This window comes from Phalacrocorax aristotelis, chromosome W (assembly GCF_949628215.1).
Source record: "Phalacrocorax aristotelis chromosome W, bGulAri2.1, whole genome shotgun sequence".
NCBI classification, from domain to species: Eukaryota; Metazoa; Chordata; class Aves; order Suliformes; family Phalacrocoracidae; genus Phalacrocorax; species Phalacrocorax aristotelis.
In genome coordinates, this window is record NC_134310.1 from 17,887,983 (window position 1) to 17,911,686 (window position 23,704).

A 23,704-nucleotide genomic window follows, 5' to 3' on the forward strand; every position below is an offset into this window, starting at 1 on the left:
CCTTAAACTATACTTTGACAGTAAATTTACTGTTATATTTTTTTTTCATAAACTGAGCACTTTATATTGATTATAGAGATGTCTGCTATGGTGTCTTTAATCCATGTTAAGCAAAAAAACATGGACCAACTTATTACAGAGTAGGCAATGACCACTCATCCACTTCCATGGAAAGAGAATATAAATTAGTTCACCAATCCAATTACACACACACGCCTGTACATCTGTGCACACACACAAAGATTGTGGTGAGCAGCCCAAAGACTTCATCTAGGCTTCAAAAGCCTTTTTTCTTTTTTTTTTCTTTTTTTTTTTTTTAAAAAAAATGTGGAGTACAGAGTCTGGCTCCAGAGCTATACCTAAGGATAAGACCAGCATGCAGCATGCAGTCAAAAGCACAACTATATTTTACATATGAATATCAAGCCCACTTTAAAGTAGCTAGACCTAATACAGCTCAAAGCATACCTGTAGCAATGTAGGGAGCACAAGAGTGGCCTAAGCAGCTGCATAAATATTCGCATAGCTAGCAACACAGGTGTAGCTTTATATTGCAATGTCACTGTACTGGATCTGGATGGGATAGAGTTCATTTTCTTCATAGCAGCTGGTATGGCGCTGTGTTTTAGATTTGTGACCAAAACACTGCTGATAACACAGTAATGTTTTAGCTATTGTTGACCAGTGTTTGAGGAGCGTCAGGGCTTTCTCTGTTTTTCACTCTGCCTCCCCAATGATTGGGGGTGCACAAGAGGTTGGGAGGGGACACAATCAGGCAAATTACCCAAACTGAACAAAGAGATATTCCATGCCATGTAACATCATGCTCAGCAATAAAAAGGGAGAGGAGGGCTTTCAGGAGGTTAGCCATCTTTTGCTCAGGAAATGGCTGGGCATCAGCCTATCCATGGGAGGTGGTGAGTGATCGCCTTTGCATCACTTGTTTTGTTTTCTTTCTGTCGTCTTCTGCTTCTCCTTCACATATTAAACTATTTTTATCTCGACCCCAAAGTTTTCTTGCTTTTACTCTTCCTTTCCTCTTCCCCCATCCTACTGGGGGGGGTGGTGGGGAAGTAAGCAAGCAGCTGTGTGGTGCTTACCTGCCTACTGGGGTTAACCCACAACAGTCACTATGCCACTACACTGCCTACGTTGCTCCTGGCAAGGAGAGGCAAGAAGGAAGAGGAGGGAACAGATCTAAGGAGAAAGGGAGGGAAGAGTTGAAGAAATGGTCATGGCCATTTTGCTAAACTCAGTCTCCCTCTACAGGCTCCTGCTCTGCCTACAGCTGGAGCCAGCCCTGTATTGCCTGTGCACTTGCAAGGGAAAATCTGCAGCTAGGTCTCAAATAGTTACATTTGGCTACTTTTCCTAAAAAAAAAAATTCAGCCTAGAGATATTAATGCATTCTAATACCTAGATCTGTAAGTATACAATGTATATGAATCTATGATTCAGTGATGCAATTATACACAGCCTGGTACATAGCAATAACTATTTTTTAATGTTTTAGGAAATACATACTTGCTGTGAAATGTATTTCTGTATTTAAAGGTATTGACAGAATACCATGCATATGTGTTAATCAGGTCTATTAAAATTATTTTTAGCAGCAGATGATCTTATAAATTACAGCACTATTAAACTAGGACTGTTTAATAGCTTGCTAAATGTGTCTGTTGACTAATTTGAGTCTGAGGTCAATGAGAATAGCAGAATTAGATGAGCAAGGCTATTAATTACATTTAAGTGGTATCTATTGGAGCATTTACCTTTCTATCGTTTATATTTTACTCAAGCCTTGTCATCATACATAACTCTAGAAAGATATTTGGGCTACAGAAGTTTGGCTGAGAAAAGAAGGTAATGACAAAGAAAAAAACTTAAGGAAATATGTGTTAATAAGTTCCTTATAATTCTATATTCTTATATGATTCATAAAATAAATACTATATTCTTATAATAAAGCTTCTTAACTACATTAAAAGACTTCTCATGTAAGAAAAATAAAACTATAATAATATAATTAGGAAAATTAAAGCTCATACAGTTGCATCAGTCTTCAGAAAAGTGGCTGGAGTTTGTTTCCTTTATGAAATAATGATAAACTGATGTTTTAAAATAAAATGTAAGACTTCTCAATGATCTGTACTCAGTAGTCACTCTGGCAAAGCAAAATGATTTTAGCTTTTAATAGTTTTCACTGTCACAACCACAACAGCATCTGCATTTCATTCCCAGTGCAGTCAACAGGAGTTTTATTGCTGATGACAACAAGCAGTGATTCACCAGGTTTTGCAGAAACATTTTAACATGCATGAAGACTTCCCAGCAAAAACAAACAAATGCCATTTTTGCAGGGATAATAGATCAGCCTAGGCAAAAAATGTCTCCATACTAACTGCTTTGTCACATATATATAGAGAAGGTGGTGCCACTTACTATTTTCAGTCTTATCTGGGCTTATCCTGTGTCTGCTAAGGTTACTAATTCCCCAGCAAAGAAACCATAGTATCAGACTGGACAAGCTCCTAATTCATAACCTTCTTCTGAATCAGGATTGCATGTACATCAATGCAACAGATGTCAGTCAGCTTAATTTGTTTCTAACTAGCAGTTTCATGAACTAGAGTTCTAATAAAGCCTGCATACCAACAGATATGTATTCCATGTTTTATTGTGTGCTCCACTTGAAGCTCTTCCTGTAGCTGAAGTATTTTAAATACATCTTGTCCACATGGATTCTCTAGTGCCCAACAGGACATATGTGCACAATGATATTTTTCCCCTAAGCAGGATACCTAATAGGGTCTTTATGTTCTGCCCAATGGCAAATTTTCACAAAACCTATTCACTTATATCAGTTTTAGTTAGAATCAACCGCTGGGAACAAAGACACTTTCTGACTGCATGAGCCTCATTTTCTTAAGGAACTAGCCAAAAAAAGACTATGAAGAGGATCCCACCAACTCTCTCAGTTATTTTTTGCAGTGTCTACTTGCCCATACATCTGGAAAGGTTTTCCAGATATCTATCTTCCTTGTCACAAAATAAACTCATTATTTCCTATCCTCATGGTCATGGAGAAAACTGATTGTTCTCCTCTTCATAATCACTTTCCTTTTAAAAAAACTGAAGATGTATATTCTTTTTCACTCTTTTCCTTACTAAATTGAACAAACTCAGCCTTCTCAGCCTATCCCGAAATGATTTGCTTTACAAACTCCTTATAGCTCTGTTGCTCTTCTCAAATATCTTTCTAGATGGGTAGATTCAGTGTCTTAATCTGTATACAGTATTCCAATAGATGCCTTCCCAGCAGCTAAAGTAATGGGGAAAAGATGCAAAAATCTAACACAAAATTACTTCTGATCATAGACTGAATGTGCTTTGTTCTGCTGTATCATGCTGAGATTCTGTTTGAGTATAGCCACTAAACATTTCTCTGCAACTGTGCCACTTAGCCAATAATTTCTCATTGTGCATTTCTACAGTCAGTGCACATGCACTTGACTTTATGGAATTTCATTTTATACAGTCATAATTCACTGGGAAATTGACACACAGGTAGACACACAAACTCATTCTGGAAGATACTTCCCTTATTCACCAACTGATTATAGTAAAAGCAATTTACTTTATTAAGGACTATATGAAGTAATATGTAACCCTCATAGGCCAGTGAGATCTGGTTCATACTCTTCCAGTGTTTGTTCCACATTAAGGATAGCAATTACTGTGTAGGTAAATTCAGATATTCATGCCCACTTGTTTACATAAACTGCTATTCCTTAGTGTGGACATCATACTCTCACCACCAAATGACTCAGTAGAGACACACTCCTTTGTGCTCCACTACTTACTAAAAGAGACGCAGCCAGCAGCCACTATCAGACACAGGATAATGAGCTGGATGGGTCTTTTTGCCATTCCACATGATGTTCTTATGATCCACCAATTCCTTATCATACATGTCCTATTTCACACCCATTAATGACAGGAGGCCATTAGAAGTTAAACCATTTTATATTAAGGAAATAGGAAGAGAGAGAAGAGAGTTAAGGTTTGGACAGTTTTAACTTAGAAGACAGAAGCTATCCTTACTCACGTGTTGTAGGTTGACGTTTTTCACAAATGCCTGATGGGACACAAACCTTAAGCCTGAATCCACCACAGTCCTGTGAAAGTATATAAAACAGAATAGTTCATTTAAAAAACAATGAAAGGATAAGGATAATGTTTAAAATAAGAATGTGGATGAAATATCAACTAGGCTGAACAGCTCTACAGCTGTTGTCTTCAGGAGTTGGACTCGATGATCCTTGCAGGTCCCTTCCAACTCGGGACATTCTATGATTCTATAATGCAAAAAGTTAGCCCTACTCTCTCATGAGGTCTGTAAATGTTTCTGCAAGAGAAATAAGTAAAATTATTACATATACTCACAGATTTTTAAGTCTGACATAAAATCCAACGTCATTGTCATTGATACTTTCTAATTTCTGCTGGTTTGCAATGTAACTGTTGAAAAAGACAAAAAAAAAAAGTAAGAAAGTGGCTCCTTCCATGGCTTTGATTGATCAGAAGTCAGTAGTGAAGTCTGAAAGCCGGCAGTAGTTGCTGACGTATTACACTGTATTTGGTTTATGTGGCAAGGTTCTGGTAGCAGGAGGGGCTGCAGGGGCAGCTTCTGTGAGAAGATGCTAGAAGCTGCCCCCATGTCGGACAGAGCCAGTTCCAGCTGGCTCCAAAACAGACCCACCGCTGGCCAAAGCTGAATGAATCAGTGACACTGGTGGCGCCTCTGTGATAACATATTTAAGAAAGAGTAAAAACTGCTGCACAGAAGCAGCTGGGAGAGAGGAGCAAGAAAAATGTGAGAGAAAAAGCTCTGCAGACACCAAGGCCAGTGAAGAAGGAGGGGGAGGAGGTGCTCCAAGTGTTGGAGCAAAGATTCCCTTGCATCCCGTGGTGAAGACCATAGTGAAGCAGGTTGTTCCTCCTGCAACCCATGGAGGCCTACGGTGGAGCAGATATCCACCTATAGCCCATGGAGGACTCCATGCCGGAGCAGGTAGATATGCCCTGAAGGAAGCTGTGACCCCATGGAGAGCCCATGCAGGAGCAGGTCTTCTGGCAGAACTTGTGGCCCAACAAGGCATCCATGCTGGAGCAGTCCGTTCCTGAAGGACATGCTTTGTGAAGGGCCTGTGGAAAGGGTCCATGCTGGACCAGTTTGTGAAGAACTGCAGCCCATGGGAAGGACCCACGTTGGAGCAGTTTGTGAAGGACTGTATCCCATGGGAGGGACCCCACGCCAGAGCAGGGGAAGAGCGTGAGGAAGAAGGAGTGGCACGGGCAAAGCATTATGAACTGACCCCCATTCCCCATCACCATGCACCACTTGGGGGAGGAGGTAGAGAAGTGGGGAGTGAAGTTGAGCCTGGAAAGAAGGGAGAGGTGGGGGGAAGGTTTGGTCTTATTTCTCATTATCCTACTCTGATATGATTGGCAATAAATTAAATTAATTTCCTCAAGTCAAATCTGTTTTGCCTGTGATGGGAACTGCTGAGTGATCTCCCTGTCCTTATCTTGACCCATGAGCTTTTGGTCATATTTTTTCCCCTTGTCCTGTTGAGGAGGGAGAGTGATAGAGCAGCTTGGTGGGAACCTGGTGGCCAGCCAAGGTCAACCCACCACATGCAATTAACACTGAGCTCTAGTTAAAGCACCTGCAGAGCAAAAGTGCTCATTAAAATCTTCCCCATCATTTATTATTGTGGTGCAGGGCTGGAGGAGGAACAGTTGAGTTTTGCACAGGGGAAATGAGTTCATCAAGGAAAGAAGTCACCCTGAAGAAACAATAAATACAGCTGTATTACAGCATCACTGTTTTCCAGGACAGGTTTTACAAGAGGAAAAGGGCCAACTTTCATGGTAGTAGCACAGTTGCTCCCATTTACATTTGGGGGGGCTGCCCTAGTCTTATTTCCCTCATTTTGTTCTTAATTTAATAACTCATTAAATTAATTTTCTCCCTTTCCCAAAGTAGTTGGAGTTTTATTTTATAAGGTGTGGCAATAGGAAAACAGAAGAAAGGGAGGCTATACTTCATTATATTACATACACAAGCAGAAATTAAGAGAAGATAAATTGTCATAATAGACCAAAGTACTGTCAGTCCTCTCACATACCGTGAATCTCTGCTTGAACCCCAAAAAGATGCGGGCATGCAAGCTGGTCTTTTGCATTATTACCATGTGAGACCTATGAATGACCAGTGTCATCCCACAGATTGGAAATTAAAATGTTGTACAGATAATACATGGGATGATACATAGCTTATCTCTTCTGCAGACAGAAAAAAGTTTCCTAGTGCAAATCATGCTGTCCAAGAAGGAGGAATCAGAAGAAAGTGCAATTCAACTGACCTTATGAGCAGAAACATAAGACTGCTGTGGGAAATCACCTTGTCAGAGAGTCCATGCATTTCAGAAGATAACCCCAGTCACAGACAAACTGAAACTGAGATTTGCTTGTATTTTCATAAGCATCCAGAATTAAGCAAAGCCACAATACACTACATTTTCGTAAACAGGAGTATTTATTTTGCTAGACTAAAACTTGATTTCACTTTAAGGATTTCTTGTATTTAAAGGAACTCTGGTGAATTGGAGAAGAAACTTTCCCAAAGAGAATTAAATCTACTGTAGTTGGTGTTTTAGAGAAATCTTTTGTGTGCCCACATCCCAACAGAAGCTTGAGAGTCCCAAGAGGTGGGCTGGGCTTCCCTCCAAGCTGCAAAGCTGACTTAGGCTACAGTCTTGCCAAGCACCAGGAAAAGCAAAAAGAAAATCCCCTAATGGGATTCATTGTCCCTTAAGAAAAATAAAGGCAGACAAAAAACAACACATGATACTGGACAAAACGTTACCACAGCATCATATAACATCAATGACTGCTCTGTAGGGCTTCTTAGGATAAGATTAACATGGTGCACCCATTGTAAGGTAATTTGCCTATATATTTTGTGCCCTTTGATGGATTTTTACATTAATTTGATTTGATCTCTTGGGGTTTACGAACCTATTTTTCATTTGCTCATTGATTTATGTATTTTGCCAAGTAAAAACAATGAAGAATTCTAGTAAAGGCTATCAATCCTTCCATTTGAGAGTCCTGTAAGTGAATGATCTTACTGCCTCTGAATTTGCCCTGAACAAGAACAGGGGATTTAATTACATCTCATCTTATCTGTCACTTAGACCTCATCATGCTAAAATAAAGCAATGCAATAAATATCAAAGGTATCTTCCTCACTCTGTTCTCAACATTCAACCAATGAGCACCCTGCAGGATCAGGAGGAGACAGGGCAAATGCATAAGAGCAGGAATGAAGGAAAACGGACAGAGAAACACAGAGGGAGAAGGGACTCAGAAAAAAGATAAGAAACTGAGCAACAATTTTACAGTAGCCATCAACAATTCTCTGACAAGCACTACCATAACCCAGGTCCATCACTGTCATGATTTTAGCTGGGACAGAGTTAATTTTCTTCACTGCAGCTGGCCTAGTGCTGTGCTTTGGACTTAGTATGAGAATAATGTTGATAATACACTGATGTTTTGGTTGTTGCTGGGTAGTGCTTGTACTAGTCAAGGACTTTTCCAGCCTCTCATGCTCTGCCGGGTGCACAAGAAGCCGGGAGTGGAGGGGGCACAGCCAAGAGAGCTAATCCAAACTGGTCAAAGGGAACTGATGGACATTCGGAAAAAAGTTGCAGAAGTTACAGGGAGCAGAAGCTAGGGATTTGGGAAAGTTATTGGATACGGCTTGGGTAGTTTATAGAAACAGAGATCAGCAGAAAGAAGAAGAGGGTGCAAGGTTAATTGCATTAGGAAGAGCTTATAGTCCTCGGGAGGGACCTGGGGGAGGATTCAGAGGCAGAGGCCGGGGAAGAGGGTTTAACAGGATTTCTGAGGTCCCCACTGGGAGAGACTCAATGTGTCTATTGTAGGAAGGAGAGGCACTGGAAACGAGAATGCCCTTCTCTACAAAAGGCCAAGGAGTCTGAAAACCCTCTGATAGCCTTAAATGCTAGGGATTGAAGGGGACCAGAGGAGTCTCTCCCAGCAGAACCTCTGGTTAAAATTAAGCTGGGGGAGGATGAGACAGAGATGGAATGTTTAGTTGATACAGGGGCAACTTATTCAGTTTTAAATACAAAGAAACATGAATTAGGGCATGACACTGTAAGAATTATTGGTGCAACAGGAAAGGCAGAGACCCGGCCCTTTTTTAAACCTATGAAATTTAGGATTGGAAAACAATGGGTAATACATCAGGTTTTTTTATCTGCCAGGTGCACCAAAGCCTCTAATAGGTCGAGACCTATTAGAAAAATTAGAAGCTGAAATAAAGTTTAAAAATGAAGAAGTTGAAATAATAATGCCTGAGTCTATGCTTCAGTATTGTTATTACAGGATCCCTGAGGTCCCTTCCAACCTGGGATTCTGTGATTCTGTGAAATTCCAGCAGAAGTCGAGGATGTGGTAATATCCATTGTCTGGGCAGGAGAGGTACCAGGGAGATCAAGGAGAGCTGACCCTGTAAGGATAGACCTTAAACAAGGATCAGCACCAGTAAACTGAAACAGTACTCCCTGAAACTAGAGGCTAGAATTGGATTAGTACCCATGATACAGAAATTCTTAAAGTATGGTTTGTTGAGGGAATGTGAATCTAAATATAACACTCCGATTTTACCTGTTAAGAAAGCTGATGGGAAATCTTATGGGTTAGTTCAGGATTTGAGGGCAGTGAATCAAATTGTCCAAGATCTCCACCCTGTGGTAGCAAACCCGTATACACTGTTAACTGCCCTTTCTGAAGAATACGGATGGTTTACAGTCCTAGATTTAAAAGATGCCTTTTACTGCATCCCGCTCAATCCTGAAAGTCAGGAGGTATTTGCCTTTGAGTGGGAAAATCCTGAAACATGAAGAAAGACCCAATATACTTGGACTGTTTTACCACAAGGATTCAAAAACAGCCCAACCATCTTTGGAAATCAGCCAGCGAAAGAACTAGAACTATGGAGACAAGATAATAAGAATGGGATAATGCTACAGTATGTTGATGATATACTGTTAGCTGCAAACTCCCGGGCAGAATGTCTGGAACTAATAATCAGTTTGCCGAATTTTCTTGGACTCGGTGGTTACCGAGTATCAAAGGAAAAGGCCCAAATCGCACAAGAGACTGTAACATATTGGGGTTTTGAAATCCTGAATGGACAGAGACAGTTGAGCAATGAAAGAAAAGAACCTATTTGCCAACTTCCAGAACCTCGAAATATTCATGAATTGAGAACCTTTTTAAGAATGGTGGGATGGTGTCACCTGTGGATTGCTAACAATGGACTGATGGTAAAACATTTATATGAATTATTGAAATCATCGAAAGGTCCCCTGCAATGGACAGATGAAAATCAGAATGCATATATTCAAGAGGGCTTTGATGAGAGCTCCAGCTTTGGGGTTGCCTAACTTCAAAAAACCTTTTGAATTGTTTACTTATGAGAGGCAGGCCGTAGCCTTTGGCGTTCTAACCCAACATCTGGGAGAATACAAATGAGCATTGGCTACCTTCTAAGCAATTGGATCCAGTGAGTCAGGGATGGCCTGGATGCTTAAGAGCAGTAGCTGCAACAGTATTATTAATACAGCAGGCCCGGAAGCTCACCATGGGTCAGAAAATGACTATGTTCCATATATGGTAACTACAGTACTGGACCAAAAGGGTGGACATTGGCTGTCTCCTAGTCAAATGTTAAAATATCAAGCAGTGTTAATAGAACCAGATGATGTGACTCTAAAAACAGTTGCTGTGGTTAACCTTGCTATGTTCCTCTCAGCTTGACAAGAGGAAGGCAAACCTGAGCATGATTGCTTACAGACCATTGAGGAAGTTTATTCAAGCAGACCTGATTTAAAGGATGTTCCCTTGCAGGATCCAGACTGGGAGCTGTACACTGATTGCAGTAGCTTTATGAAAGAAGGAAAGCGAGTATCCAGATATGCAGTCACCACTGTCGATGTGGTGCTGGAAGCACAGGTGCTACCTGGTAAAACATCAGCTCAAAAGGCTGAATTGATTGCTCTAATTCAAGCTTTACAGTTAAGTAAGGATAAGCGAGTAAATATTTGGACTGATTCAAAATATGCTTTTGGAGTAGTGCATGCGCATGGAGCTATTTGGAAGGAAAAGGGATTATTGTCTGCTCAAGGCACAGAGATAAAACATAAAGAAGAAATCTTGAATTTACTCAAAAGTATAAGAGGCCCTGCTGCAGTGGCTATCATGCATTGTGACGTTCACCAATCAGGATGAACCACTCAGGAAAGAGGAAATAGGATTTAGCTGCAAAGCAGGCTGCAGAAAAAGGCTTAGAAAAAGAAGTATTAGCTATAGTACCGGAAAAGAGAATCTCTCTCCAGAAAATTCCTATTTATGATAAACAAGATTTAAGATTAATTGAAACCTTAAAAGCAGAGAGATGAGAAAATGGATGGGCAGTTACACCCTCAGGCTTGGTGTTAGTACCCTATTCCCTTATGAATAGTTTAGTGAAGGAAGAACATAATGCCATGCATTGGGGAACAGAAAATTTGTTAAAGCATTTGCAGAAGTCGGTTATCAGTAGGAACATGGTAGAAACCATTAAATCAGCCACAGAAAGATGTGAAATATGTTGTAGAAATAATCCAAAACCACAAAATAAAATTCAGTTTGGTAAAACTATTGGGGGACAGGCACCTGGAGAATACTGGCAAATTGACTTTACTGAATTGCCAAGGAAAGGAGGGCTGAAATATTTATTGGTCTTAGTGGACACTTATACAGGTTGGCCTGAGGCCTTTCCATGTCACACCAACAAAGCAAGAGATTCTGAAGAAATGGCTCCTTTAAAGCTTACATTAAAAAGGTGTTAATTGTGGTTTATGTACTAACTGTAAGTTTTGGAATCATGGGACAAGGATTAGAAACTCTATGGAAAGAGAATGTCCATGTGTGAATGGTAACAAGAACAGACTCTGCAATTAATGCCAATGATTGTTGGATTTGTTCACAATTTCCAGAACATGGTGCAGTGACCAATATTTCTATAATTGGCCTCCCAATTCCTTTTAATACTACTTGGGAAAATCTTTGGAAAAAGCCAAAATTATATTTTAAGGATTACAACAAAGATCCCCAGGTTTGGGAAGTTGAGACCCTCAAGTTACAGGAGAAGGTTAAATGCATTATGGACTATAAGTCAATTAATGCTGGGAACTTCTCTGTGGGAAATTACTCCCAGTGTGACTGGTATATGCAGTTACAATGGAGAAAAGGGGCAAAGGCAGTACTTGGGAAAATATTGGGAAGTACCAAAAGGGACAGGATGGTATTGGCTATGTGGAAATAAGGCTCGCAAAGCCTTGCCTCCTTGGTGGTCAGGTTCTTGTACCCTAAGGGTAATATTCCCAAAAATTAAAATAATGGCAGAGATTACAGAGATGGGATGGTTGGGAACTCCTGTGGGAAGAAAGAAAAGGGAAACACCTGGTGTTTATAGAGCAAATCCATTATTAATTCGGCCTACGACTTTTCATTCATTTGCCAGGTGGTTTATTCCATGGCTAGATGTTAGTGAATTGGAAAAAGCCATTGTTAATATATCAGCAGTCATGGAAAAGATGGGAAACACCATCTTAGATGCTATAAAAACTTTGCAGAGAGAAGTGATGGAAGTATCACAAGTAGCTGTACAAAACAGAATGGCTCTGGATATGATGTTAGCTTCCCATGGAGGAGTATGTGCAGTAGTTAATTCTAGTTGCTGCATGTACATTGATGAAACAGGACAAGTGAATGCTGACTTAGGAATTATTAAACAAGTCAATATAGTCAGACAGGTAGAGAAGGATGACACGTCCCTAGGATTTGAAGAACTTTGGCGCAGATTGACCACGTGGTTACCTGATTGGTCTTGGTTAAAAATATTGTTTTGGGGCATTATTCTTGTTACTGTTGATCAAGCCACCAAGATGATCAAAGGACTGGGAAGCCTGCCATACGAGGATAGGCTGGGAGAACTGGGTTTGTTCAGCCTTGAGAAAAGGAGGCTTTGAGGGGATCTCATCACCATGTACCAGTACTTAAGTAGCTACCCACAAAGAAGATGGAGACTCCCTTTTTACAAGGAGTCACATGGAGAGGACAAGGGGGGATGGACACAAGTTGCTCTTCGGGAGATTCTGATTGGACGGAATTGGAGGGAAATTTTTCACAGTGAGAACAGTCAACCATTGGAATAATCTCCCCAGGGAAGTGGTTGACTCAGCCGACATTGGACACTTTCAAGAGTTGTCTGGACAGGGTGCTGGGCCATCCTGTCTAGACTGTGCTCTTTCTAGGAAGTTGGACTAGATGATCCCTGAGGTCCCTTCCAACCTGGCATTCTGTGATTCTGTGATCCTGTGATTCTGTGAATGATTTCTTGTATAATGATATTGTGTAGTAATTGCCTTTCTAGGTTTTCTATTTTTACTTGAAAGAAGTAAAATAATACATGGTGAGGGTTATAGCTTATTTGCTATAAACCCTCAAAAGAAAAGGAGGGATTGATACCAGATGGGATATTGATTGATACCAGATGGAACATCTGGTCCCTGTCTAATCAAAATAACCAAAAATATATTTACAAGTATGATAGGTAGAAGATATGTGTACAAGCAAGATAAGGTTAGGAAAACATTATGTTTAGACAACAGGAAGAGTCTGGACATGATTTGAGTATCGTGTCCTTGGACAATATATCCTGGATATGATTTAGTATTGCACCCTGGTAGAATACATTCCTTACTAATTGACATGATTTAGTATTACAGAACAATATATCCTAATTAGTAGATTTTTGTAAAATAAGCGCATGGAAGAACCTTGAGAACAAGCCAAAAGGGCTTGAGCATGCTGAGCATGCTTGAAGAGTGAGTGCAACTAGCGAACACCGTGAGGAAGACTATCGACAACCACCGGAGAAATTTAGAAGACCACCATTGATTTTGACTGTGCATGCACCAAGAACATTTGCATATATTAATTAGTATGAATATTGTAATAGTTTCCCAGAAAATTAATGAATATGCAAACTTTATGTGTATATAATCTCTGCAATACAAGAGCCTGGCACGCACATTAGGTGGAGTGATCCCCTGTGCGCCCGGCGCTGCAATAAATGCCCACTTTCTAAAACTCTAAATAATGAGTCTTAGAGAGTTTCTTTCTGTGGGGGATGAATTTGCAAGTAACTTAGCACCGTTTGACACGTCCTTGAACTGAAGCAATGTGGCAGTAAAAGACAGAGACAGGAACGTGGGAAATGCCAAGAAGAATTTAAGCAAAAACAAATGAGGTAGCGCAAATAGAACAGCCTATTAGAATGTAGCATAAGGCGCATGCTTAGAGCTAGCTGACAAATAACAGAAATTGTTTGTGTGCGTGATCGCGTGAGGAACGTGTCAAAAAGATATATAAGCAGTAAAAAGCTGACAATAAAGGTCTTCTGCAGAACATCTGTCAGGAGTCCGTGACATTCATCCCTGCATCTTTCACCAACTTTTACAGTATCACACCCACATACACACCTTCAGGACAAGTGGTAACTATTTCTGTAGCTGTGACACCTAGGTCCATGCCCTCCAAAAAACATGGGCTTTGGGCAACAAGACAGCTGATGCACACAAACACAGTCCAGAATCTGCAGCGATGTCTAGTGCTAGTACAACCTGTACCTGTATTAGGAGTCACCTTCACCCCCTTAAACTCTTTAAACAGTCCCTAAAATAGCAGTGGAAAGGTGCTTTCAGCTGCATCTAGATTAATTTCCTCTCTGAATTTTATATCAGAGAATATCTGAATACCTGCATTTTTAGTGCTGGAAAAAAACCCAAAAGGTCTATCCAGCACTAATATTTTTCCACTTTGGTATCTTTATGCCACATATGGATTTGTGCCAATGCAAACTGTAAATCTATTTGAACCTAACGTGAAAAGTTCAATCTTTTGTGTACACATATAAATACATGGGGCATATACAGTATTTAAAATATACTTACATTGTTACCACCCTAAACTTGAAAATACTTTGGCATATGCTCAAATACACTGCATAGTTAGCCACGAAGAAGTTAACAGAACTGCTTCTAGTAGGAGAGCTCAATATATGTGTTTACAAGCTGAAGATCACTGCATGCACACTGTATTCCAAAACTAATTTTTAAAAAATTAGGAAGAGACAAGACTTGAGGGGGGAGTAAGAAATGAAAAAGCAACAGATTATTTACCTCCCTATCTACAAAAGGGATTTTACCCTCCTTAAACAGACCCATATTCACCAAATAGGTTCAGCTGGAAAACAAAGATGACAAAAAACAGATATGTCTACATGAGGTAGAAGACCACAGATCTGGAGGAAATTCTGAAAATAATGTTCAACTATTATCCAGGAATACCAGGTTCAATTTTTCCCTCTTCCTGAGGGAATGTAATCCCAGTCTCCCAAAAGATACCATACTATAAAGCAATTGGATAGGGCAGTCTCAGCCTTACCTGTTCATGCTGTTATAATTTTTGTCATAATTGAACATTCAGTGGAGCAGGAACAGGATTCAGCTGTCTCACTATACAAATAAGTATCACAGTCACTTAGCTAAAGTTCTGCTCTCTGACCCCAAAGCAAATTTAAGTATTCCACGCGAATTTAAGAAACTCTGACAGGAAGAATCAAGACAAATCCACATCTGTATGCCATATAGGATGGTAGTTAAGATGCTGACATGCAAGACCTTGGTTCAAACCCATGCTCTGATTCAAGCAGAGCAACCCTATACAATACTCTGCTAAAATGGTTTCGTTTGGACCACACAAACAGCTTACTCCACAGCATGATGCTGTTCGTTAGAAGGGAGGTCTTGTTTTTCCCATTCAGTGAACTAAGTCCCCAAAGTCTTCTTATAGTCAGTATACTCAGAGAGAGGGGCATGCTTACATCAGATAAGTAAGTAGATTTGCAGTAAGAATCTAATTTAGGCCTTCTGAATCACTTCCTGGAAGAGGTGGACTCTCCATTGCTGGCAGGAGAGCAGCCAGCTGAGTTAAGTGCCTTTGCTATACAGTTCATAGAGACATGCCAGATTTTAAATGCTGAGGTCTGGGACAGTCCAGACATGCTTAGCAAGTCCAGCATAAAACACTAACAGCATATGCTGTGAAAAGTCCCCCATGCCTGCCCAATAAGTCTGACATACCCAGTATGCACACATGATTTATGTGCATATGCTTGCTGTGCAGTCTGGTATTTAGAAAATCAGTGAGTTGTTGCAGAAGTATGGGGAAAAGTCACATCCTATGTGCTCTTCATATAGAATACAGCATCTGACTGTGTGAATGTGCTGGTTTTGGCCAGGATAGAGTTAATTCTCTTCACTGTAGCAGGTAAAGTGCCACGGCACATTGAGGCTTTAGTTGCTGTTAAGTACCAGCTAAGTGTTGCTAAGCAGTGCCTATAGTAGTATGTATGAATTTATTCTATAAATATAACAAAGGAGCCAGCTTTGGATTTGTGGAAATTTGGATTTAATTTGTGGAAAACCACCAAGCACCCAGGCTTGTGCAACCCTGAAATAAATAAGCAATGTCTCTCCTGAGTGTGTGATTATTGACTCATTGTACACCAGGCAACGAATCCTCTTTTCAGACAACAGCATGGTTCCTTTCCCATAAGTGCATTATGATTCTGTAATGTTATGGTTAATAATAGTAGCTATATAAGAAACAAGATCTCCATATGCATATTTCAGGGGATGTTAGTTTGGTTTGCTTTGCTTTATGCAGTTTCTGAAAACTTAGGCTCACAATCAAAAAGGAATTAAGGTGCATCCCCAATATATTTGATTTCAGTATCAGCTATGTGCCTACGTACATTTGGATAAGTAATCTTTGTAAATGCAGTGTCCAGTAATAGATTGTATTCACATCCCATGCAGCATAGGCATATGGCTTTCAAACCTCTATGAATTTATTTCTCCATTTGAAATACACATAAATGATAAGTTAATAAAAAGAGTGCTTCACTTTTTAAAGGACAGTTTTCAAAGAGAGGTTTTCCAAATATAACAAGCTAAAGATACATTTAACATCAGTAAAGTATTGAGAGGGTTTTTTAAGTTCTCTGCTCTGTTTTTCATCATTTTTATGCTTCGTTACCTACTATACTCATCCAGCTTGGGCAAAGAAATTCTACTAGCCACCTTTATCGACATGTTAGATATCGCTGCAGTGACAGGTGACAAACACTGGAGAGAGAGAACTGCAATCCAAAATGTTTTTTTTTTCCCTCTTACTTTAAAACTAATTCAAAATGGAGAAATAAACCTTTATTTAGTTATGCAAAAGTTTTTGGTTTAGAGTGATTCAAGATCTAGAATCTTGATATGCTGTTTTCTCTCTTATACTTTCATCATTAAAATAATAAAGGAAAAATAGAATCTGAAAAATCTGGTAAATACCATTCTAAAGATATTGGAAGCTAGACTCCTGGGCCTTCTGTTTTCTCATTAGTATGGAAATAAGTGGAAGTTTCATGAAAACAACATATTCTAGACCAAAGCTTCAAATTCATACAAATTACCTTCATTTTAGTATATAAATCCCAAACTTCTCTTAAAACACTTGAATGACTACAGACTAACTACAGGTAGCCTCTTGCCAACCCAATCCTGCACAACACTGAACACCTCCTGAAGGATGCTGCCCTCCTCCAGCAAGAGCCAGCTTGCACTGTCTCAGCCTGCCAGAGACAACCCCAGATAAGTTCCCAAGGAGCCCCATGAGTCTTCACTGACTGGAAGAACAAGGATTAAAACAAGGGATGCAAAAGGTTACCTGAGAGCAAAAAGAAACCAGACTATATAAACCCTATGGTTTGTGATATTTGGGGTTTTTTTAGAGCCTGGAAATTAAAAAACTGATTTTCATAATGCTTTCTTTCAACTCACCATAACCAACTAAGATCTTTAAAGGAAGATGGAAAAAAAATGGACAGATTCCTAGAAGAAGCTATTGTATCACAACTGTCCAAAATCCCTTTAATAATGTGGAGCCCCATGTCTTGTATTTTATTGTAAGATTCCAAAACACCAGAAATAAACATTAAATCCAGCCAAACCGTGCCATCCTGCACAGCCAAAAGTGTTTTCAGGAGGAAGGGGATGGGGGTTGAGAAGCCCTGTTGACAGTTTTATAATACATTTAATCTACAACAGAGTCTAAAATTCTAAAATGAAAGAGAAGCATAATACCAACAGCACTGAGCTTCATATGAATTTAAACATGTTTTTTTTAGCACAGGCTCACATGGATAGTCTATAAATTACTTATCCTGTCTTATTTATTAACAGTTCTAGACTGCTTTATATAACTGCATTAGAAAATTACTTTGTGGTTTTGAAATATATACACTACACAATCACCTCTCTCTTTACAAGGGAAGAGTTAAAGTCACCTACTATTTTGTTGAGAAGCAGTTCTTCCTGAAATACACCAAATAATTTCAAACCTCATTCACCTGAATAATCATAAGACAATGTCTTAATGACTTTATACTAGAGCTGCTAAACTAGGCCAGGAATATACTTGCACTGCAAGAAGATACTTTGATAGCAAGGTCTATGAAGAGTCATACACACTAAGATATACTAACAGTACATTTTACTTAAAGAGAAAATATTAAACCAGGCGGCTTACAAAAAATCCTGAAAAATTTTAAGTGACTCATTATCATATTAATATTTTTGCTCAAGTGATCTTAGCATTACTTATGTGCCATTGTACCTATAGTGTATGGATTTAACAATATTTATATATTAATTTTTGCTCCTTAGCTCTTTAGTTTGAGCTTCAATGGCTGACTTCATGATTTTAATTCAGGCCTCACTTTGGAGTTCAGTTTATATCTAATAACATCAATACTACAAAACAATTATTATGATTAAGCCATGTTATAATAAACAATTTTAGCATGGGCACATGCTTTCCATACTGAGACCAACTCATGTCAGCACCCTAAACAACAGGACAAAAATCTAATCTTATTGGCTGCTCATGGCTTGGACGGGTATACTGTTCGCTGAGTAAAAAATTGGCTGGATGGCTGAGCCCAGAGAGTTGTGGCAAATGGAGTTAAATCCAGTTAGCAGCTAGTCACAAGTGGTATTCCCCAGGGCTCAGTGTTGGGGCCAGCTCTGGTTAATATCTTTATCAACGATCTGGATGAGGGGATCAAGCACATCCTCAGTAAGTTTACAGATGACAGCAAGTTGGGTGGGAGTGTTGATCTGCTTGAGGGTAGGAAGGCTCTGCAGAGGGACCTGGACAGGCTGGATCAATGGGCCGAGGTCAGCTGTATGAAGTTTAACAAGGCCAAGTGCTGGGTCCTGCACTTTGGTCACAACAACCCCAGGCAACGCTCCAGGCTTGGGACAGAGCAGCTGGAAAGTTGCCCAGTGGCGAAGGCCCTGGGGGTGTTGGCTGACAGCCGGCTGAGCATGAGCCAGCAGTGTGCCCAGGTGGCCAAGAAGGCCAACAGCATCCGGGCTTCTATCAGCAATAGTGTGGCCAGCAGGAGCAGGGAAGGGATTGTGCCCCCATGCTCAGCACTGGTGAGGCAACATCTTGAATCCTGGGCTCAGTTTTGGGCCCCTCAGGACAAGAAGGACCTTGAGGTGCTGGAGCGAGTTCAGAGAAGGGCAACAGAGCTGGGGAAGGGTCTGGAAAACAAGTCTGATGAGGAGCGGCTGAGGGAGCTGGGGGTGTTTAGCCTGGAGAAGAGAAGGCTGAGGGGAGGCCTTATCGCTCTCTGCAACTACCTGAAGGGAGGTTGTAGGAGGTGGGTGTTGGTCTCTTCTCCCAAGTAACAAGCGATAGGACAAGAGGAAATGGCCTCAAGCTGCATCAGGGGAGGTTTAGATTGGATATTAGGAAAAATGTCTTTACTGAAAGAGTGGTCAGGCATTGGAACAGGCTACCCAGAGAGGTGGGGGAGTCACCATCCCTGGAGGTATTTAAGAGACATGTAGAGGTGGTGCTTAAGGACATGGTTTAGTCTGGATTTGGCAGTGTTAGGTTAATGGTTGGATTCGATGATCTGAAGAGTCTTTTCCAACCTAAATGATTCTATGATTCTATGATTCTATTAGAGGCACTGGATTTTGGAAATCTGTCTTTTATCCATCAGAAGATAAAACTGCAAAAACAACTAGGAAGGGGAAGAGTGAAGAAGATAACTTAGAAAAGCACCAGGCAGAAGTACTCCTATGTCCTCCTATACCAAGTTTCAGCAGCTGAGTCTCACAGGGCTCTAAAGTACTATTTATCTATGGGCCAAAATAGAGCCAAGGCACCTAGGTACCAAGTGGTAGAAGCTGTTCAAGGCATGGGAAACTGCCCCAGCTTTCTCTCCCACTTCTCAGAGCCAAGGGGAAACCCTTGCTGCCCACTCATACCTTGCCTGCTCAGTGTCATCCACCTGGCCCACAGCCAACCCTTTGCACCACCATGAGTTTCACATGCCTGACCCAACCATGGAGTATTCTACCTGCAAAATTTCCAGTGCACATGGCCTTCTTCCCAGATGAGGATCTTTACTCAGGCAACATTCCCAGGGAGTTGGTGGATGTTTTGCCTAGGACTGTGGGACCCACTCCAATCAAGAGCAGGACATAAGCAATAAACGAAGGATTGGTCTCAAAAAACATTCAGGAAATATAAAGGAATATATTACAAGAAATTAAGTGTCTTATGCTCTTCTCACTCTCATTTGTACCAAGAGTAATTCCACCAGAGATCAATGGAATTGTGTTCCCGTAACTACAGAACATATAATAGAAAAATCAGGCCTGAGGCTTCTTAAATAAAATGTATGCTACAGCCTCTTAAACTGGTTGCTTAGCTAGAATAAACAAGATATGCAGTGTTGAAAAATATGTCTTCATATTCTATATCTACCATATTAGAAATGCTTCCTTACATATTATTTGCTGAATTTCCACAATGAAATAATGTGGCAGCTGCAGGAATAAAATTTTTAATTTATGTCTGAAAACTAATTAAGGGACTTCATGCTTTATGTTAAAAAAGAGCATCTTAAATACATGTAATAGCATCTCCCGAGAAATTCAGTACTCCAAATTATTTTTAGATCATCAAACACAACATGCAATGTCACAGAATGATACAGTAAAAATTGAAAAGAAATGTAAAGATCAGTGATGCTGAAAAAAACATAGAAAAGAATAAAACCCAAAAATCAATGCAAAATGACTGGACATGCTTTTAAGTTGATCTTGTCTAGCATATATATTTACATATGCATTTTTTCTCTGCTCTTTTAAACAGAGCTTAAATTCTAGTGGGAAATTGCTGAGTTGCCTCCAAATTGAACATACTGGATAACAAGGCTAACAAAGCTTATAAAAATGAGCAATGATGCATAGCTTAAAGCATTTTTTAAAATTATGCAATCCACAGAATATTAAACAAACATCTGAAATAATAACTGTTTTAACAACTTAGATTACTTTATTCTCTTAGGTCCTAAAAATCTACCAAAGGTAGGCCCTATATGAGTAGAAGAAATTAATGTCTCCAGCTTTTTCCCCACAAATACATGGGGAAATGCAGTGAACTGACTACAATAAACTGCAGAGAGGTAGCCCAAGAGCTAGAATTAATCTGAAGTCACACCAAATTTAATGGCATTTTCACATTGATTCTAAAGGAAACTGAAAAAGAGGAGAAAGAAGGAAAAGGGAGAGAGTTAGAAATCTGTATACATTTTGGAGGGAAATATTCTTTATCTTTTATATTTAAAATGACATAGGAAACAATGCAGAAACGGGAGGTGCTGGGGAAGATGGAAGTGGACCAAACAGCTGTAGAGGGGGTTTTTCCCCATATCTGTCATCTACAAATCTGGTATCCAAAATCTTTGCTCAGCAAGTCTTTGCAGCTTTTCTTGGGCAAAGTATGTAGATTCCACAGAGCTGTAAAAAGGATGCAGGACTGAACACAAAAAGCTACTGGATTTCTTTACTGAAATCATTTGCAGTCAAACAAGGTTGGAAATGACACATGGATAAGAGAAAAAAAAAAACCAACCCAAAAGCAACAACAAAAAAACCCTTCCACTTTCCTCACTATTAATGAGGGTTTCCTAATGCTCCAACACTTGCTGAGAGACAGCGCAATGTTCATTCTCCTGCAGACAGTATTTTCTCCTTCCAGACACTTTATAGGGAAGGGCAAAGCAGGCGCGCATGCCTATGGCCAGGGCAGGGAAGCTAGTTTGCTCTCCCTTCAATCAGAATGTGCTGCATCGCTTTCTCCCCTCCCCCCCCCACCTGTTTTTAGACAGAAAAAGTGGAGATCTGAGAGGGGGGGGGAGGCCACCCACCAAACTCTCCGTTCGCAGGAATAAACGGAGGGAGCAAAAATTTAAAAAAGAAAAATAAAAAACCTTTCCAAATCTGCCGCCGACGCAGAAGCGAGATTTGTGTGGTGCGCACTTCACCCCACCCCCCGGAAGATGCAGGTGCCGGAGGCGGCAGCTCGGCTGCGCACTTCTGCAACCCCAGGTATTTATGCGAACCCGCGCCAACCTTCCCCTGCTCCGCTTCACTGCCCGTCCCGCTCCCAGGAAATCGTATCGCGGGCAACTAGGATTTATCATCTAAATGGGTTCGAAATGATATCTCTGGGAAGTCAAGTCCAAATTAAATCACACCGGACTTGTAGGCTTCCAGCTAGAATATCAGTCCGCGGAGCAAGTGCAGGAAACCTCCCGCCGTCCCCACGTCGCTTCGGCGGCTCCATCCCCGCCACCCGTGCCCGGGGCTGAGGCCTGGCCATACTCACATCTCGGTGACATTGTCGCCCTCGGTGCTCCGCTGCGGCACGGGGAAGGAGATGATGCCTGGCACCGGCTCCGCGCACCAGATCCGCCAGGAGCTGCAGCGGCAGGACGCAGGGCAGCCCAGCGCGCCCCACCAGGAGCCCAGCACCAGGCAGCACAAACCCCACAGCCGCGCCAAGCCGGGCCCCGGCCGTCTTCGCCGCCAGGACGCCATGCCGCCCCCGCTCACTCCAGCGCTGCCTCGACGTCCTCCACCTACCACCACTGCCGGGGGGCAAGACCGGAGGGTGCGCAGCCTTCGGAACCGCGGGCGAGCACCCCGCGGCCAGGGTTCACATGGACGCACCGCAGTCGCCTGGGAGGCTTTGCGGGACGACGGGACCAGGCGCTACTGCGGGACAGAGACAGAAAGGGGTGATGAGAGGCTAGAGGGGCCGCCGGCACGGCGTAGCACGGCCGGCCCTCGTACCTGCCCTAGCCCCGCGGGCAGGCAGCGGCGGTTCCCGATGATGCTGCAAAACGCGCGGAGCGGCCGAGACAGGTGGCAGAGGCAGCGCTTCTACCTGCGGGGGCTCAGCCGACCGCTGCCCGCGGTAGAGGAGGAATGGAAGAAACAGCACAGGTCGCGGCGGAAGCGGAACGCAGGTCTTACCGCTTTACGCACCATATCCTCCTCCCTCCAGCTGATAATAAAGCAGCCGCGGCTCTTGCTCCAGCCCAAGCCTGGGAGCTGTCGGCGAAGTGACGTGAGGCTGACGTAAAGATAGGCAAAAACTTCGCAAAATGAGCCTGAAATCTAAAAAGAAAACAGAAAAAACGGGAGCAGAGAGACAAAAGCAACAAGGCAGGAAGGAGGGAGGAACTGAGAAAATGAGAAAGAAGAAAATGAAGGTGAGGGGAGACGGAGAGAGAGAGACAGAGATGAAGAGCAGGAGGAGGAAAGGGAGAAAGAGGGACAGAGATGAAGAGAGAAGGAGGGACAGAAAGGGAGAGAGAGGGAGAGAGATGAGGGAGGGGCAGAGTGCTGCAGAGAGAGGGGCGGAGAAAGAGATGGTGGGAGAGAGATGAAGAAAGAGAGACCAGGAGAGTTTGAAAGAGAGGGGGGAGAGATATGGGGAGAAAGAGCTGGAGGGGGAGAGACAGCATGAGAGGAACAGAGGTGGGAAGAGATTAAATGGGATACAGAGTGAGACAGAGGGGAAACAGGAGGGAGAGGAGGGAAGACAGGGAGAGGATGGGGAGACAGAGGGGGGAGATGGGGGGTGAGAGAGATGGAGAGAGGGAAAGAAATTAAAAGGAAGGGAGGGAGAGATGGAGAGACGCCAACAGGTAGAGAGTGAGAGAGGGGAGGAAGAAGGGGAGATAGAGGGGGAGAGAGGGAGACAGAGATGGAGAGACAGAAACAATGTAGGGGAGAGGTGTAAAGGGACGGAAAACCCCACAAGAGAGACAGAGAGAGGCCTAGAAAGGGAGGGATTGAGGGAGAGAGACAGGGGCAGAGAGAAGAGAGAAGGAAGGAGAAAGGGAGGGGGAGAAAGACACAGAGAGAGGAAGTAAGATGGGGAGAGAGAGACATGGAGAGCAAGAGAGAGGAGGAGGGGGAGAGAAACAGAGAAAGATGGGGAGAGAAACCAAGAGAGAGAAAGAAGGGGGAGATAGAGATGGGGAGAGAGGGAGCAAGAGAGATGG

The 23,704-nt window shown here is 41.8% G+C and overlaps 1 protein-coding gene across 1 annotated transcript; it reads right to left on the reverse strand.

Moving 5' to 3' along the window:
* Window positions 1-3,862: 3,862 nt before the first annotated feature.
* Window positions 3,863-22,627, reverse strand: LOC142049746 (BDNF/NT-3 growth factors receptor-like). Its single transcript, XM_075077679.1, has 4 exons — window positions 22,018-22,627; window positions 4,447-4,521; window positions 4,109-4,178; window positions 3,863-3,976 (listed from the first exon to the last, which is right to left on the reverse strand). Exons 1-4 carry the CDS (start codon window positions 22,227-22,229, stop codon window positions 3,863-3,865), a joined length of 471 nt encoding a protein of 156 aa, XP_074933780.1. The 5' UTR covers window positions 22,230-22,627.
* Between the last annotated feature and the right edge of the window lie 1,077 nt (window positions 22,628-23,704).